This window comes from Peromyscus californicus, unplaced genomic scaffold (assembly GCF_007827085.1).
Source record: "Peromyscus californicus insignis strain IS unplaced genomic scaffold, ASM782708v3 Scaffold_14__1_contigs__length_90479793_seg_2, whole genome shotgun sequence".
NCBI lineage: Eukaryota > Metazoa > Chordata > Mammalia > Rodentia > Cricetidae > Peromyscus > Peromyscus californicus.
The window spans coordinates 36,774,852-36,792,967 of NW_026294436.1; the positions used below are offsets into that span (position 1 = coordinate 36,774,852).

The 18,116-nt window shown below is 39.3% G+C and overlaps 1 protein-coding gene across 4 annotated transcripts in view; it reads right to left on the minus strand.

The window, feature by feature from the left end:
• Window positions 1-18,116, minus strand: part of Swt1 (SWT1 RNA endoribonuclease homolog) — a 67,778-nt gene that overhangs the window by 48,053 nt on the left and 1,609 nt on the right. For 3 of the 4 annotated variants that reach the window (XR_008217924.1, XM_052737157.1, XM_052737158.1), the window contains exons 2-7: window positions 13,957-14,055; window positions 11,605-11,691; window positions 9,020-9,103; window positions 4,204-4,262; window positions 3,414-4,125; window positions 1,127-1,186 (exon numbers count right to left, since the gene is read on the minus strand). Coding sequence is in view for 3 of the 4 variants with exons in the window: in XM_052737157.1 (XP_052593117.1) it covers window positions 1,127-1,186; window positions 3,414-4,125; window positions 4,204-4,262; window positions 9,020-9,103; window positions 11,605-11,691; window positions 13,957-14,010 (1,056 nt within the window). In the remaining variant the exon portion in view is untranslated. The remainder of the gene's footprint in view (window positions 1-1,126; window positions 1,187-3,413; window positions 4,126-4,203; window positions 4,263-9,019; window positions 9,104-11,604; window positions 11,692-13,956; window positions 14,056-18,116) is intronic. The other variant, XM_052737159.1, reaches the window with a different exon arrangement.

The window sequence follows — 18,116 nt, forward strand, 5'->3', positions numbered from 1 at the left end:
CTATGTTAAAATTTAAAAAGAAAGAAGAAATGAGAATATATTCTATCTTTAACGCAGTCATAAACAGTTTTCTATCAAGGGGCACTGACTCATGAGACAGGAAAATAAAAGTAACTATTATAAATAAGTTATCTACAACCTTTTAAAGAGAAAAATATAAAATGTTAGTGAATTTTAATTTACTCAGGCAACATAAAATTGTACACAATAGGCCAGGTAGTGGTGGTACACACCTTTAATCCCAGCGCTTGGGAGACAAAGGCAGGTGAATCTCTGTGAGTTCCAGGCCAGCCTGGCCTACAAAGTGAGTTCCAGGACAGGTTTCAAAAGCTACACAGAGAAACTTTGTCTCAAAAAAAAAAAAAACCAAAAAACAAAAACAAAAACAAAAAAAATTGTACACAATAATTGTATGAAGATAAATCAGAAGATTCTAGGTGGGAAATACAGCAATAGGTAAAAAGATAAAATACTATGGACTTTCATTTGACAATAATAATTTCATCTTATTGTTGAGTAGAAAAATGAAGAATATGTTGATGTCATATTGCATTTTGGCAACTCTAGCTATACACACGCAAAAGCATAGCATTAAATCAAAAAAAATTTAACTTGTAGCACATGAATACTACCCTCTGTTTAAAATAGATTAGCTTATTAGAAACCAAGGCAAAAGTCAAGTAAATGTAAAGACTTCTCTCAGCAATCACCCCTGTCCACATGCTAGGATTAAACCCAAAGTCTTATACTGCTAGACAAGCACTCCAACTGCACTACATCCCTAGCCCCTCCAAATGGTGTTTGATGACCTAATTAAAAACTTATAAACTGAACCTAATAAATCAATACAAAGAATTTTTTGGAGTTTAAGTAGAGACATCATTGCTTTCATTCTCCCAAGGTTTTTATAGACATTTTATTAAAAGTAGGAATTGCTTAGCTAGGCATCCTGGCATATACTTGTAACTCCAACATTCAGGAGGCCGAGTCAGGAGGATCGTAAGTTTGAGACCAGAGCCTAGGCTACATAGTGAGACCCTGTTCCACACCTTCACACACACACAAAAAAAAGAAGAAAGAATTGGTTGAATTTCTTTAAAATAACCAAAGTAAGTGCATCAGTAACCTCTTCATCTGTATCTTGGACATTCTCAGATGACACTGAAGAACATGGTGTTTCAAAATTCTGAAAGGAGAAAGGATTTTGAGTTAAGCCTTGTGTGATGTATAGCATCTCTGAATTCAAGTGGCCAACTACCAGAACTGGTACCCATCCTGGCCCCAACAAAAAATAAAATAAGAATATCTATCTATCTATCTATCTATCTATCTATCTATCTATCTATCTATCTATCTGTGTGTAAATCAAAGGACAACTTGGGGGAAGTCAACTCTCTCCTTCCACCATGTGGGTCCCAAGAATCAAAACCAAGTCATCAGGCTTGGTGGCAAGTGCCTTCATCTACCAAGCCATCTTGCCAGCCCCACCATATTGACAAACAAAAGTGTCTCCAGACACTAATAAATACCCTGAGAGATAAAACTGCCCCCGTATGAGAATCACCCCTAGAAAAGACCTATTCTACCATGTCATAAAATCTGAGTCATATTCTTTAGGAATTTTAATCATTAAAATACTCATCTTTCAATTAACAGAATTATACACCCCCCTAAAGAATACCCATCCTAAGCCGGGCGGTGGTGGTGCACGCCTTTAATCCCAGCACTCGGGAGGCAGAGCCAGGCGGATCTCTGTGAGGTGGAAGCCAGCCTGGGCTACCAAGTGAGTTCCAGGAAAGGCGCAAAGCTACACAGAGAAACCGTCTCGAAAAAAACCAAAAACCAAAACAAAAACAAAAAAAGAATACCCATCCTAAAGAAAAATAAGCAGGCTTTCAATGGCAGAAAAATTTTATTCAGAAATCACTGAATTTCTTCACAGCCCTTTGGCTATGATCAAGTATAGAAGTCACTGAGCCATTTCTAAAAGTGGCCTGATAAAAAAAAAACAAAAGAAATCTAAGGACTGTATCATGGCTAAGGAAAAAAGGCCAAAAACCACAGAGCTGTAATGTATGTAGTGACAGCACCAGAGGTCTGTTTTATTTTCTGTCTTCTAACAAAACTGAAAAAAATCTTTCCATGAATTCCAACTCTGTGCCAACACTTTAATATTTTATGACAAGATATCCCTTACTTTTAAATCTTATTAAATTTCTTTAAGGTTTTCTTAAAAGTGCCAAGGAAGCTAGCTAGAATAATCAGAACTGCTTGTAACTAGATACTCTAATACCCATGTTCTGCTCAGTGCTCTCTGACCTCACATCACTTCCAGAGAGGTCAATGAATCTATCAATGAATCTATCACCTAATGCAGGAAATTCATGTGGTCTTGAAACTTCCTAAGCCTAATACAAATGGAAGCAATAGTAAGCATTTAACTAATGCCACACCTTACTATGCTTTATTAAATACACTGAATGAGCCAGACGGTGGTAGTGCACACCTTTAATCCCAGCACTTGGGAGGCAGAGGCTGATGGATCTCTGTGAGTTCAAGGCCCACCTGGTCTACAAAGTGACTTCCGGGACAGGCACCAAAACTACACAGAGAAACTGTGTGTGTGTGTGGGGCGGGGGGGGGGGGGGGGGGGGGGGGGGGGGGGGGGTCTAAGTGGGAAAACATGACTATCTTGCTTCCCTGATTACCTCTTAGTGCCTCTCTTCCATCTACAAGATACAAAACAAAACACTAGGCTTTCCTATGAGACAGTCTTAGTCACTGTCCCATAGCAATACTTGTCCTATTACCATGACCATGGTAACTCTTATAAAAGGTGCAAAGTTTATTATAATATTATATACTCCTGGGTAGAAATTTAAGATTCTAATTTAAGATGTGACATGCAACACATGAAGTTGTATGCAGAACTGCATGTAACAAGTATGCACAGAAAAGCATATAAGCTAAATGCAAATAAGCTAAAAGTCCACACTAAAGTAACATAAAACTGCAACTCTGTGCAGTAGGTCAGAAGTTGCTAAAGTTCCTCTCTGCCCCAGCCGCTTCCTCCCCTTGGAAGTATATCTTCTAATAAACTGTCACTGCCTGGAATGGTATCCTTTCTGAATAAATTTTCTCCCTTTGATTACTCCTATCTGTATGTCTCTGTCCAGTCCTTTGTCCCAGAACACAAGAACCTGGATACTACCCGGATTCCAAAACCAGGTGGTAGCAATATCATCCTAAGGACGCTGGCACAAAAGGGAATAAAACAAGACACAGATACATTATCTGCATGACTAAATTTGTATCAGTCCTCTATGATTATCATCAATAACAGAAGCAACTAAAACCTGAGTATTTTAAATAAATATTTTTGCTAAAACCAAATCCTTCATTTTATACATTACCTGGGTACAGTTTTCCTTAGAATCTGAACCATTAATTTCTGGATGCTCTTGATGGTCTCTTCTTTTCCCCTCACAAACAGTCTGCTTGCATGCGGAATCTGAAAACAAGTTTCCAGCTTTGTGCCTGGTCAAATCTAATGACATCTGGGAACTTTTCAAGCATTCCTTTTCCTTCTGCTTGATCTTTGACTTCCTAGAATCTACACTAAAGACATTTTCTTCTACAAGCTTCTGGATGGTGTTAGAGGATTTTTTGGGAATTTTGAAGCTGATCTTCTTCCTTCCAGATTCAAATGGTTCCTTGGTTATATTGTTGAAATTATAATTCTGAGGAAGTTGATTTTTCTTGCATTTTTCCAATTCTTCAGAATTGTCTCTAAGTTTATTGTTCTTTGCTTTCTTGAGCTCTTTCATATTCTCCTGAATACATGAATGAGGCCAATTCTTTTCCTTTGTCTGGCCTTCAGCTTTAGACTTCATATCTTTGGTAATTTTAATGCTGCTATGTTTTTTTATTTCATAACCAAGCTTACTTCTAATATTTGTCAATTTACTATCTTTAAGTTTAGAATCTCTCATTCCATTTGATGAACAACTCTGTGAAGTAATTTGATTGTTATTTGAGTATGATGTTACTTGGAGTTTAGTAGGTCCTTGGGTTGAAGAACTGAATTTTGGTCTCTTTCTGGGTGTGTCAACTTCTACAGTCAATCTATAAAGCAGCACAGAAACTTAGGTTTTGTTTGTTATACATACTGTAAAAAGATGTCAAGAAAAATAGAGAATTTACCTTTTCAGATCTTGTTTTCTGTTTGTATTATAGTATACAATGTCTGTATCATCTGGTTTCTGAAATTTAAAAAAAAATTATTTAGAAAATATAAATTGTGTTCCGTTGTTACAGTTACAAAGAAGAATGGGAAACAACTGTGTTCATGAACCATAATAGTTTATTTCATCTCTAATCATTTTGGGGCAGACATTATCACCTTTATTTTATAGACAAAGCATCCAAAGCTTACAGAGTTTGGCATCTTTCTGATCATCACAGTGTAAGTTAGTAGCACTGTCATGATCCAAAAATACATCTGTCTGACTCAATTTCATGATCCCATCTATGTACTCTGAGGATCCAGACACAAAAAGATAAAGGAGACATAAAGAATATATATAAACAGCCTAACTAGAAGGATATAACTAAATGTCAAAGTAGAATACAGTCAGTATGTGCTAAGAATTCAAAACATCTGCCACTAAAAGGTAGAAGATACTCGTGGGAAAAGATAAGTATAGGTGAAAGATTGAAAGCAGTAAGTAATATGAATTCAGAAAAAAATATAGATCAGCCAAGCTAGTGGGAGAGGGATTCTGTCACGGAGCAAAGAGAAGGAAAAGGACAGTGAGGAGAGGATAAATTAAATACTTAAGATTGGACCAAATTTAATTTGGCAGAGAACAAATAAGAAGATTGGGGGCTAATAGTGTGTGTACTCAGCATGTGTAAGGCCTTGGGTCTGATCCCCAACACTAGAAGACTGATATAAAAACAACAAACTCAAACACATTCAATCACTATCATGTACCACACAGTATTTCATTTCAATCAATGACAGACCACACATGTAATAGTGATTCCATGATGAAGCTGGAAAAGAATGCATAGCTGCAAAAAGTCACGAGAAAAAAGAAACCTTAGGAGAACATAAACAACTCTCAAGAAAACGCTCAGTGAAGGACACTGCAGAAGCTTTTGCAGACCTCAACAAGCTACATAAAAGCTTTAAAACACCACAGCCCCCAACACCAAAAGGCTTCCATTATAGAGAATGTTCGTGCTGCAAGCACTACACTGTCTGTTTAGTAATCCAATCTGTGATGAGAAAACAAGACAAACCAAGTAAACTGCGACACACTTCTAAGAGGTGAAGCCTCAAGAAAGTCTCAGGCATGTCTTTGGAGGTGTACCAGAAGAAAGCACAGATGACAACGCCATGTGTTACTACCAGAGATTCTGACCCTGACCCTGTGTGGGAACTGGCCAGTGTCTGTGTGTCTTAGTTTTTAACAAAAAATTTTAAAGAAAAACATTTAAGTTACATAGAAAACATTCATAAAGATACAAAGAAAAAGTATCTTGTACATTCAATAATGTGTTTTAAACTGTTATTACAAATCAGTCAAAAGGCTGAGTAGTAAAGTTTATAAATTGAAAAGACTACATGAAGGCTGATGTATTACTGAAGAAAAATGCTTTAATACATTTAATATAGTCTAAGTATTTAGAATTTTTAAACTTTAACCTAATGTGCAGTATTGCACAAGGTACTAAGATTCACTCACTGCTTATTCACCTAGAACAAGTTCTAATCTTACAGTCTAATAATATCATTTTATGTTCAACATCCTTAGCCATCAGGGAAATGCAAATCAAAACTACTTTAAGATTCTACCTTACACCTGTCAGAATGGCTAAGATAAAAAACACAAGTGACAGCTCACGCTGGCAAGGATGTGGAGCAAGGGTAACACTCCTCCACTGCTGGTGGGAGTACAAAATAGTACAGCCACTATGATAATCAACATGGTGGTTCCTCAGAAAACTGGGAATTGATCTACGTCAAGACCTAGTTATACCACTCTTGGGCATACACCCAGAGGACACTACCATAACTATGTCCATAGAGACTTATTAATAATAGCAAGAAACTGAAAACAACCTAAATGTCTCTTAACTGAAGAATGGATAAAGAAAATGTAATATATTTACACAATGGAGTATTACTCAGATGTTAAAAATACAATGACATCATGAAATTTGCAGGCAAATGGATGGAACTAGAAAAGATCAACCTGAGTGAGGTAACTAAACCCAGAAAGTCAAACATGGTATGTACTCACTTGTAAGTAGACATCAGCTGTTAAGTGAAGGACAAACATGCCACAATCCACAGACTCAGAGAGCCTAAGTAACAAGAAGGCTCAAGGGGAAGGGAAAATGGAGTAGATTTTGTGGGTGAACTGAGGATGGGTAGAGATGGAAACAGGAGGGATCAGGCCAAGGTAAGTGTGTAAAAGAGACAGAGAGAAAGAGTACTGAGACAGACAACTGCAATTGGTGGGCATTTGGGGGGGGGGGGTGTGGAAACCTAGTGCAGTGGACACTCCTTGCAATCTGTGAGAGTGACCCTATCAAAGCTCTTAGTAATGGGGATACAGAGCCCGAACTGGCCATCTTCTATAACCAGACAAGGCTCCTAGCAGTAGGACCAGGACATCAATGTAGTCACAAACTGTCCTGCCTACAAGACGTGCTGGGGCAATGGTGGTACAGAACTTGTGGAGTGGCCAACCCATGACTGGTCCAACCCATGTTGCCCATACCACCATAGAGAGCCCATGCCTGACACTGACTGGATGGCCAGAAACCAGAGGCAGGACAGCCCAGTGACCCAGGATAGAACCAAACACAATCGGTAAAGAAAAAAAAAGTCAATGAAATGACTCCTAAGGATATTCTGCTATACTCATAGATCGGTGCCTAGCCCAGTTGTCATCAGAGGGGCATCATCCAGCAACTGATGGGAGCAGATGCAGAGACCCACAGCCAAACACTAGGTGAAGCAAGGAGAACCCTGCAGAATAGGGAGAGGAAGGATTGAACCAGAGGGGTAGAGGACACCAGGAGAACAAGGCCCACAGAATCGAATAAGCAGGACTCATAGGTCACATGCTTGAAGTGACAAGCATGGATCCTCTATGGGTCTGAGCTAGATCCTCTACATACACCTCATGGTTGCATAGCTTAGTATTCTTGTGGGACTCCCAACGATGGGAGTGGGGAAGCAGATATCTCTGACTCCTTTGCCTGTGCTCAGGACCTTTTTCCTTCTACTGGGTTGCCATGTCCAGCTGTGATATGAGGGTTTGAGCTCAGTCTTAACTGCATCTTGTTAGATCATGTTCAGTGGATACTCCTGGGAGGCCTGTTTTCTTTTTTTTAAGGAAGCAGAGGAAGAGTTGATCTTGGGGAGGGATTGGGAGGAGTGGAGGGAAAAACTGTGGTGGGAATGTAATGTATGAGAAAAGAATAAAAGTTAAAAAAAATATACCATTTTAATCCTTGTAACGTATCTTTACTCTTTCCTTCTCCCTCATTCCCTCCTTCTTTCCTTCCCTTCTTTGGAAATGGGAATCTCATTCTATACCCCAGGCTGAACTAGAACTGTATAATCTAGGCTAACCTCAAATTTGCAGCAATCCTCCTGGCCTGAGCTTCCTGAGTGCTGATATTACAGTGACCTAGCACTGTGGAGGTGAAGACAAGTGAATCCTGGGAGCTAACTGACCAAACAGTCTAGCCAAATCAGTAAGCTCCTGGTATAGTAAAAGACTCTGCTTCCAATAGTAAGATGAGAATAACAAGGAACTCATGCAATGTTGACTTCTTGCCTCCATGCATATGTGCACAAAACCACATGAACAAAAACACACTGACACACGTGTACCCCACACAAAGACACAAAATTATACATCCCTGTATTTAAAAAGAAAAAAATTATTAAACACGATTCAGCATTCCTAGAACTTTCACTCCTTCTTTACCCACCACTTAATTTCAACTTCAACATGGCCAGTGTGGCCAGTACTTCATGAGCCGCCCATGAACTAGCTTCATGTGTTTAATTGGTTGTTACTGTTTTCACCATTAGTGAAAGAACAGAAAGAACTCTAGATTTGGCTCTGCTCCTGCATTTAATTTTATATTAGTGAACAAATTATTTGATTTTGTGCATCTCAATTTTTTTTATCTCAATCTCTAAATCTGAAAGTGCAAGCAATGTATCTACTTCAATTACTTCAAAAAGAGAATGTAAGCCAAGCCTGGTGGTACAGGCCTATGATTTTAGCACTTGAGAGGCAGGAAGATTCCAAGTTCCAAGATTCCAAATCTACTTGATCTATGAGCTACATAGCAAGATCTTGTCTCAATAAATAAATAAACTGTAAAAACAAATATAACAGTATATATAAGACAGAAAAACTCTCTGAATTTATTTCCATGTTGCCTAACTCTATGTAATAGGGTCTACCAACATAAAAAATAAAACCTGCTGGGGGTGGTGACACACGCGGTTAATCCCAGCACTCAGGAGAGACAGGCAGATCTCTGTGAGTTTGAGGCCAGTCTGGTTTATGTTATCAAGCTCTAGGCCAGCCAAGGCTACAGAGTAAAACTCTGCCTCAAAAAAAGCAAAAACCTGATAAATGACTTTTGGCAAATAAAAGGAAAAACAAAACACTGGTTTTTATTGGCTTTCACAAGTTAAGCATAATAGAAAAAAATTATAGAAAAATACAGAGAGAAATTTTGTATCATAGACCCTTTAACTGTACATCAAAACTTTACTATATCAAAGTGCACTGAGTATCACATGCCTATAGTTCCAACTACTTAGAAGAATAAAACAGAAGGACTGATTATTCCAAGAGTGCAAGGCCAGCCTCAACAATATAGTAAGAGTCAATCTCATGAAAATTAAAAACACAAAAACAAAAACACTTCAAGATAAACAGTATTTATTGAATTATGGTATCTAAACACTTACCAGTTTTCTCTTCTTTGTTGAAACAGGTTTAACACAGTATGCTGAACTAGCAGAGCCTGCTGATAGTTCTCCCTCCTTCTTGTCCTAAGAACGCCATTCAGGAGGAAAAATGAACATAAAAGCACAAAATAAAGCATGACTTAATCAGTATTGTAAATTGACATTCTCTTTCGAAAACGAGCTCATTTAGAGACACAAAATTTAATAAGAAGGGAGCTCACCTAGGAGGACTCAAAGAGAAATTAGAAGCCCTGGGTGCTTACAAACTGGAGTACAGTCAGGTAAGAACATTGTGAGACAGCATTGCCACAGCACTATTCACTCCATAAAAGAAAACCGATGTCCTACTTCTCAGTGGCTCCTGAACTCAAAAGGCTGAAGACAATGTTGTCTGAAGTATCAACTATGTACCAAAAATGTATCAGACCATGAACTGAGCCTTTAAAACAAACAAGCAAACAAACAAACAAACAAAAAAGTTCTTGTTTCCATAAAGGTTAAGATCTAGTGCAGAAATTTACAAATAAACAACTAATAAGTTTAGAATGTCAGATGATACTTTGGATGAAATAAAACAGAAAAGGTAGACAAGAAGGGTGAAGAGCTGTAAGAAGGAAGATCTGCCATTTTTAAATGCGTTCATAAAAGGTTTGATTGATAAACTGACAGCTGAATGGAGACCTAACTAAAGAAACAAGGGTTGGATATGTGTGTGGCTCAGTAGGTAGACTGCTTGTCTAGCATGCCTAAGGCCTTGTATGCAATCTTCAGCACTATATACACCAGCATAGCGGTGCACACTTGCAATCCAAGTACTCAAGAGGTGGGGACAGGATGATCAGACACTCAAGGTCATTCCTAGTCCCCAGGAATTTGAGGCCAACCTGGATACTTAAGACCCTATCTAAAATAAAAAGAAACATGGCTGGAGAGATGGCTAAGAAGTTAAGAATACATACTGTTCTTACAGTGGACTTATTTGGTTCCTGACACCCATATCAGGCAATTTACACCTGCATGCAACTTAGGCTTAGGGGATCTAAAGTCCCCTTCTAGATTCCTCGGCACCTGTACTCACATGTCAGACAGACACACACTTATATACATAATTTAAAAAGTAAAATCATTTTTAAAAATGGAACAAATGGTGTATTTTCAATTTAAAGGGAATAATTGACAAGGGAGAAACCCCAGAGACAGGAATGCTCCTAAGTAGCTGGAACAAAGAAGCCAGTAAGTAGAAAGTAATGGTAAGATGAAATGGGGAGAGTGGATGGCCTTCCCAGTCCCAACGAGGGGCTATTAACATGGAAAACCACAAGGAAGTACAGAGCAGCAAAGTGACACAATCTGACTTACATTGTAATAGGATCATATTGATCACTGTGTTAAGAATAAACCAAGAGGCAAAGGCAGAGACAGGGAAGAATTTAGAAATCAGTGGAATAACTAAGGCAAACAAGTTCTTTGCTTAGATTGTGGTAACAGCAAGAAAGAAAGTAGTAAGACTTTGAATATGTTAAAAAAGAGAAAACCGACAGAAATCGCTTACAGACTGGCTGCAGGTACAGGCTTACGACCAAGTTTGGTCTAAACTGAAAGAACGGAACTGTAGTTTATTAAATGAGGAAAACTGAGCTTGGGTACTTGAAAGGTTATAGCTTAAAAAAATGAGTAAGAAAGCTGGGTGTAGTGCAACACCCCTTTAATCTCAGCACTGGGGAGGCAGAGGCAGGTGGATCTTTGGGTTCAAGGTCAGCCTGGTCTGCAGAGTAAGTTCCAGGATAGCCAGGGCTATATGTAGAAACATCCTGTCTCAAAAAAATATATAGACAGATAGATAGATAGATAGATAGATAGATAGATAGATAGATAGATAAAAAGAAAGAAAAATGGTAAGAGCTGTGTGTAGTGACACATGCCTCTATGCCAGCTCTTAGGAAGACTAAGACAAGAGGACAATGAGTCTGAGTCTAGACTGTGCTATATTAACAATACCTTGACAATCCTGCTTCAAGAAAAAACTATGGTGGAACCATCAAAAGAAATATGAAAAACAGTCACCAAGAGATAAGGAAAATTAACAAAGCAAAGTATCTCAGAAGTCAAGTCAGGAAAGAGTTTCAAGGCAAAGGTATAATCAACTACAGCAGACACTGCTAAGATGTCAAGGAAGACAGCTCTGAGAGTTAACTGATAGAGTTAGTAACACAGAAACCAGCATCAGTCTTGAAAAGAGCACATATAGAGAAAACTACTCTCTAAGCCTCAATTTCTTATCTGTGATTTGGATAATAAAAGTAACTACCCCGTAGATTTGCAATAAATTAAATAATGTCAATTAAATAAAATGGAAAGCAAATGGCTTTCCCGTGGGACTGATGGGCAGAAATTTTTATGTCATCACCTCCTCCAAAAGGATAAGGGCTCCCATGGGGAGTCTAAAAGCCTGGCACAATCAGTTGAGGCAGGACCAAGCCCCTCTCCCCTGCATCACAGCTGAGCAAGGCCTCCCACCATAGGTAATGGGCTCTATAAAGCTAGCTCATACACCAGGGATAGATCCTGAAAACTAAAATTCTTACTTCAACAAAAGTTGATGGAGAGGTGGTCTGTTTTTTCTGAGACTTTTCTTCTTTCCCACAAGATTCTTTGATAGACATCTTGAGAAACTAAAAGAAACATTCAAAACACATTTTTTTTTTCCATCACAATAAAAAATATATCACAAGCCACTCTTCTCTTAGTTCTATAGGACTGGAGTTTTACAAAATGTTTTTCATTTTCTTGCTAAAATCAGCACAGCAAAAGCTAAAACTTGGAGTTCTAAGGAAAGATCAATGACCACAGATGCACAGGGACTCTCTGGGTTTCTTTCACTGAGGAAAGAGAACAACTTTATTTCCTGGGAGTGCCAGGCTCATTTAGAGTTTAAAGATACTAAGGCTCTGAGACACCTCAAGACATACTTCCCCAAAAGGCACACCTAAAGGCATTTCCTTCTGGCTATTGGATGGCCCTTCAGTATTCCTTGGTGAACTCAAGGGGAGAATTATCTGAATCACAGGTTGCCCTTTAATCTAGGTTTGCCCTTTGATGGAAGCTTTAAAGGCCCTCTGCATAGCAACAATATCTAATCACTCTCAAGTTACAGTTCTCTCACTGATTCTTTTCTTTACTTACATTCTCTTGCCTAAAGATCTGCTCCTTCAGCTTTGTCAATCAACTTTTCAGAAATGGTTCTCAAGACAAAGCCCTGAAACTCTCCCTTCTCCCTTAAGCATCAGATCAGCATATTGGCTGCCTAAAAGACTGTTTGTTTTGCCCTACTTACACCTGAAAACAGATTAACCATAATTCTTCATTTCTCAACACACTGTCACTCATGTGATACTCAAACCAACTGCATACATGTTTCTAAGCCCCAGTTTCATCTTATGTAAAATAGAGGTAACTTATCCTAGAACATCTTTTTGCTTCTGTTTTGTTTTTTGAGACAGGGTTTCTGTGTGCAGATCTGGCTGTCCTGGAACTTGCTCTGTAGACCAGGCTAGCCTCTAACTCACAGAGATCCATCAGCCTCTGCCTTCCAAGTGCTAGGATTAAAGGTGTGCTCTGTAATGCAAGTCTTAAAAAGTCTTATTAATAAAACAACAACAAAAAAAAAAACCCAGAGCCAGATATTGAGGTGAAAGCTAAAAGATCAGAGAAACAGAACAAGCCACAGCCAACATCACCTCGGCAACTCCTCAGCCGATCCTATTTCCACCAATCCTCAGACTAAAAGCCTCAAGTCCTCACCCGAGGGGCTCAGTTGAACTGCTGCTTAGTTCCTGTCTCCTCATGCCTTATATACCGTTCTCCACCCAGCCATGTCCTAGGATCAAAGGCATGTGTGCTTTCCAAGCAAAGGCATGAGATCTCAAGTACTGGGATTAAAGACATGTGCCACCACTACTCAACTCTGTTCCCAGTGTGGCCTTGAACTCACAGAGATCCAGACAGGATCTCTGCCTCCCAAGTGATCGGATTAAAGGTGTGTGCCACCACAGTCTGGCCTCTATGTCTAATCTAGTGGCTGGCTTTGTCCTCTGATCCCCGGATAAGTTTTATTGGTGTGCACAATATATCACCACAGTGTGCCGCCGCCGCCGCCGCCGCCGCCGCCGCCGCCACCACCACCACCACCACCACCACCACCACCACCACCAGTCAGCCCTAGAATATTTTTTAAAGAGCCAAAGAGCATAATAGATATAAAAATTACTTTGAGGTTGGTAAGATGGCTTAATGGACAAAAGTACTTCTTGCACAAGCCTGATGACCTGAGTTTCATCTCCCAATCCCATGGTAAAAGAAAAGTGACTCCTGAAAATTATCCTTTCATTTCCACACATGCTCTGTGACAAGTACGCACTGACACTTATGCACACACAATAATAAAAATTTTAAAATACTTTGCACAGAGATGTATATAGTAGGATCTAAATAAATACCTATGTGGTTGGCTTTCTACTAGACCTAGAGTTCCTTGAAAAGTGTGTTGCATTAAAAACTTGGAAGGTAAATAGGCTTAATAGATAGAATACACCTATAATCTCAGCATTTTGGAAGCCATAGCATGAGGATTGCTGCAAGTCCCAGGCCAGATAGGGCTACATAATAAGTTCTTCAGAGTAAGACTATTTAAAAGAACAAAGCAAAAACTGGAGACATATTCATGAATGACTAAGTGAATGAATGAGTGAATTCATTCTCTTTAGTCTATCAACTTTTTATTCTGAGCTATTTCCAATTCTTTTCTAAACCACAGATTCTCTGTCCATTTCCTAACCCAGTTTTACTTTTCAAGCCCTGCTTTAGACCAAGTCAGTACCATCTGCCAAGGGGGAAAAAAAAAAACAGAAAAGAAATTGTTAGGATAGCCATAGCCATACCTTATGGTCATAAACAGTCTCAAGCTTGTGGGCACTGGTAGTACAGAGCAGCATTCTGTGCTGGGATACGGTGGTCAGAAACTGGAAACATCACCAGATCTATTGGGACAGGACATCATTAAAGTGAAGTCCAAAAAACAGTAAATAGCTGGCAGTGACAATATGAATATAACAAAGACTACAAGCCAAGTAATCAAATTATTCCTGGTCATTCATGATTCAAATAAGTAAAGTTGTATAAGATATGATCTCCCTGCATTCAGGAGACAGTGGCAGGCTACATAGTGAGACCCTGTCTCAAACAAACAAACAAACCAAATAAAATAAGTAAGATTTAATGCTGGTAGTTAACAGGGGAAATAACTTACAAAATTAACACTTGAACAGTCAACAAACTTCTAAGTACAATCTCTTAAGTGCGAAAAATGTTTGCCTTCAAAGATAGTCTACAATAACAGCTGAATTCATGCTAAAACTTCTGGCTTATAGTAGTATTCTTCTCTTCTCTTCTCTAAAGAATTTCATTCCCGTAGCATGGAAGACACAATAAGAGAAAGAAAGAAAAAGAAAACCAACCAAAACCCCCAAAACAAACAAACAAAAGAACTACTCCAGCCTGGCCTGGTGGCCCATGCTATCTGTAGTATCAGCTACTTAAAGGCTGAGGCAGGAAGCCAGACTGAGTCCAGGAGTTCTAAGTCAGCCTGGATTGTTTCTTAAAATAAGATACTGCTTACAGAGTATGAGGCTGCCTTTGACATTTTTGCTGATCCATGTTAGTCTAATGTTGTTGCTTTGGATACACTAATATTATTAGAAACTTCTCTTCCAATGAGACAGAAGAGCACTAGATGATGTACTATCCAAGGAAAAGCATCTGTCTCAGTTAGGACTTCTATTGCTATAACAAAGACCAAGACCAAAACAAGCTGGAAAGGAAAGGGTTTATACTTCCACCTCACACAGTCCACCACTAAAGAAGTCAGGGCAGGACCGTGGAGTCAGGCAGGAGCTGATGCAGAAGCTTTGAGGAGTGCTGCTTACTAGTTCAGTCTGCTTCCTCATACACCCCAGGACCTCCTGCCCAGAAGTGAAAGTACCCACAATGACCTTTGTCCTTCCACATCAACTACTAATTTAAAAAGTGCCCTAGCCAAGAGTGGTGGCACATGCATTTAATCCCAGAACTTCAGAGGCAAAGACAGGAAGAACGCCATGAGTTCCAGATCACTCTAGGTTTTTTTGTTTTGGGGGGTAGTGGTGGTGGTGGTTACAGTGTTCTATAGTGAGTTCCAGACTAACCGAGACTATATGAGACCCTGTCTCAAAAACCAAAAAAAAAAATGCCCTGCAGACTTGTCTACAGGCCAATCTTATGGAAACATTTTCTTAATTAAGATTCCTTCTTCCCAGATATGTCTCTAGCCTATGTCAACTTGACCTAAAACTAGTAAGCACAGCATCCATGTGTGCTATAACATACTTTATATTCATTTTAGCTAAAGTTCACATTCCTTTTATGCAAATAACTGAGGAGGACTTCCTCTGTGAGCAGTTCTCTAGATTCCAGCTTCTTAAACTATGGGTCACAACCTTGTACTGGCAACATTAAAAGGTTTCTGAACACATCAAGCCTAAAAATTAACTGAGCATGTGTAATTAATCCTACATATTTCTGGCTACACTCACTAGTACTGTATCATGTGACTTCACTGCAGCCTTGAACACAGCGTATGTGCATTTTGTATTTTGCATGCCCTCATACCCACAAAACCCCAGCTACTGCTGCCTGAAAACACCCTGGTTCATATTCATGACTATTGTATGTCATGAACTGCAGTGTTTTTACCGGCCATGCAAAATCTTCTGCTCTTATAGAAACACATTATAATGACTTGGTTACAGAAAACAAAGAATTTTAATATCTTCCTACAGCAATTCTTCAGCACATAAGCATTCAAATACTGTATCTTTGGACTGTACTGTGTTAGAAAGTTTGCATGCAAATTGATGTTTGAGTTTGCTGACTTCAGTTTCATATTTTTAAAAAGTTAAATTAATTTTGGTTTGAGATTAGGAAAAAAGTTTCCAACAATTTTTGAAATGATCCCAGACATATTTTTGCTGATATGCATTACATATTTATGTGAAGCAATGTTCTCAGCATTGATGATTATAAAATCAAATTATCAATCATCTCTGAAAAGTTAAAGATGTTATTGTAGTATCAAATATTCAGTTAAGATTTAATTTTTATATAAAAATAAACACATTTCATTAGTATACAAATTTGCTTTTACCTTTAATAAATAATAAAATTATATATAAAAAAATTTTAAAAAAAGATTTATCTCCAGTAAATGTTTGATTTGTATATATTTTAGATCCCCAAACCCCTGGGTCCAATAAAAATTTCTCAAGCGAAAAAGGGTCAAAGGTGGAAAATTTCTAAGAAGCCCGGCCACAGTTCCCAAAAAACACTACAGCTCACTACTATAATGCTTATATAGTGTCTTCCACAACAAACAGGGCTGACCTCTAAAATCAACAGGATATCACTGCATGGTACACTAGCTAGGATTTCTATTGCCATGATCAAAAGCAACTTGGGGAAGAAAGAATTTATTTCACTTTCACTTCCACATCACAGACCATCACTGAGGGAAGTCAGAGCAATAACCCAAGTAGGGTAGGGATCTGGATAGAGGCAGGAACTGCTGATGCAGAGGAGGAATACTGATGAGGAATATTGCTTACTGGCTTGCTCCCCATGGATTGCTCAGCCAGTTTTCTTTTTTTTTTTTTTTTTTTTTTGGTTTTTCGAGACAGGGTTTCTCTGTGTAGCTTTGCGCCTTTCCTGGGACTCACTTGGTAGCCCAGGCTGGCCTCGAACTCACAGAGATCCGCCTGGCTCTGCCTCCCGAGTGCTGGGATTAAAGGCGTGCGCCACCACCGCCCGGCATCAGCCAGTTTTCTTATACACAGCAGGACCACCTGGTCAGAAGCCAGAATAGGCTGGGCCCTCCCACATCAATCACTAATTAAGAACATGCCCACTGGGCAGTGGTGGTGCCTTTAATCCCAGCACTTGGGAGGCAGAGGCAGGCGGATCTTTGTGAGTTCGAGGCCAGCCTGGGCTACAGAGTGAGAGTTAGGAAAGGTGCAAAGCTACACAGAGAAACCCTGTCTCGAAAAACAAAAACAAACAAACAAACAAAAAACATGCCCTATCGACTTGCCTACAGAGCCATTTTTCTCAACTAAGATTCCTTCTTCCACCTGGGCGGTGGTGGCGTCTTTAATCCCAGCACTCAGGAGGCTGAGGCAGGCGGATCTCTGTGAGTTCGAGACCAGCCTGGTCTACAGAGCTAGTTCTAGGGAGGCCAAGGATACACAGAGAAACCCTGTCTCAAAAACAAACAAACAAAACCAGCCAGCATAGATGGCACGTAGTTACCTCATAGAAGACATGTGGCTTCTGTCTGTCTTAGATTACTCATTCTAGGGAATGCCAGACACCAATGATGATGCCAGACACAAATGATACTCAGGTAGTCCATGGAAAGTCACACCCAGCAACCAAAACCAAGTTTCAGACACAGGAGTGACTTTGAAGCTGACCCTTGTCAGACATCGGACCTAGCAGATAGCCTCACTGTATCCTCATTAAAGACTCAAAGCCAAATCTACCCAAGAAGCTAATTTTTAATTCCTGTTCCACAAAACTGTGGGAAATAATGGGGCTAGAGAGATGGCTCAGCAGTTAAGGGAACTGGCTGCTCTTCCAGAGGTCCTGAGTTCAATTCCCAGCAACCACATGGTGGCTCACAACCATCCATAATGAGATCTGGTGCCCTCTTCTGGCCTGCAGACAAACATGCAAGCAAAACACTGTATACACAATTAATAAATAAAAGATATGAAATAACAGCTGCATAATAGTGGTGCATGACTTTAATTCCCAGGACTCTCAGGAGACAGAGGTAGGTGCACCTGAGTTCTAGGCCAGCCTGGTCTACAGAGTAAGTTCCAGGACATCCAGGGCTACATAGAGAGACCCTGTCTCGAAAAAAAAACCAAAAAACAAAACAAAAAGATATGAGATAGCTTATTTGGCAATGCAACTGGTGCTTAAGTATACTCTCTTATTAAGTTTTTAA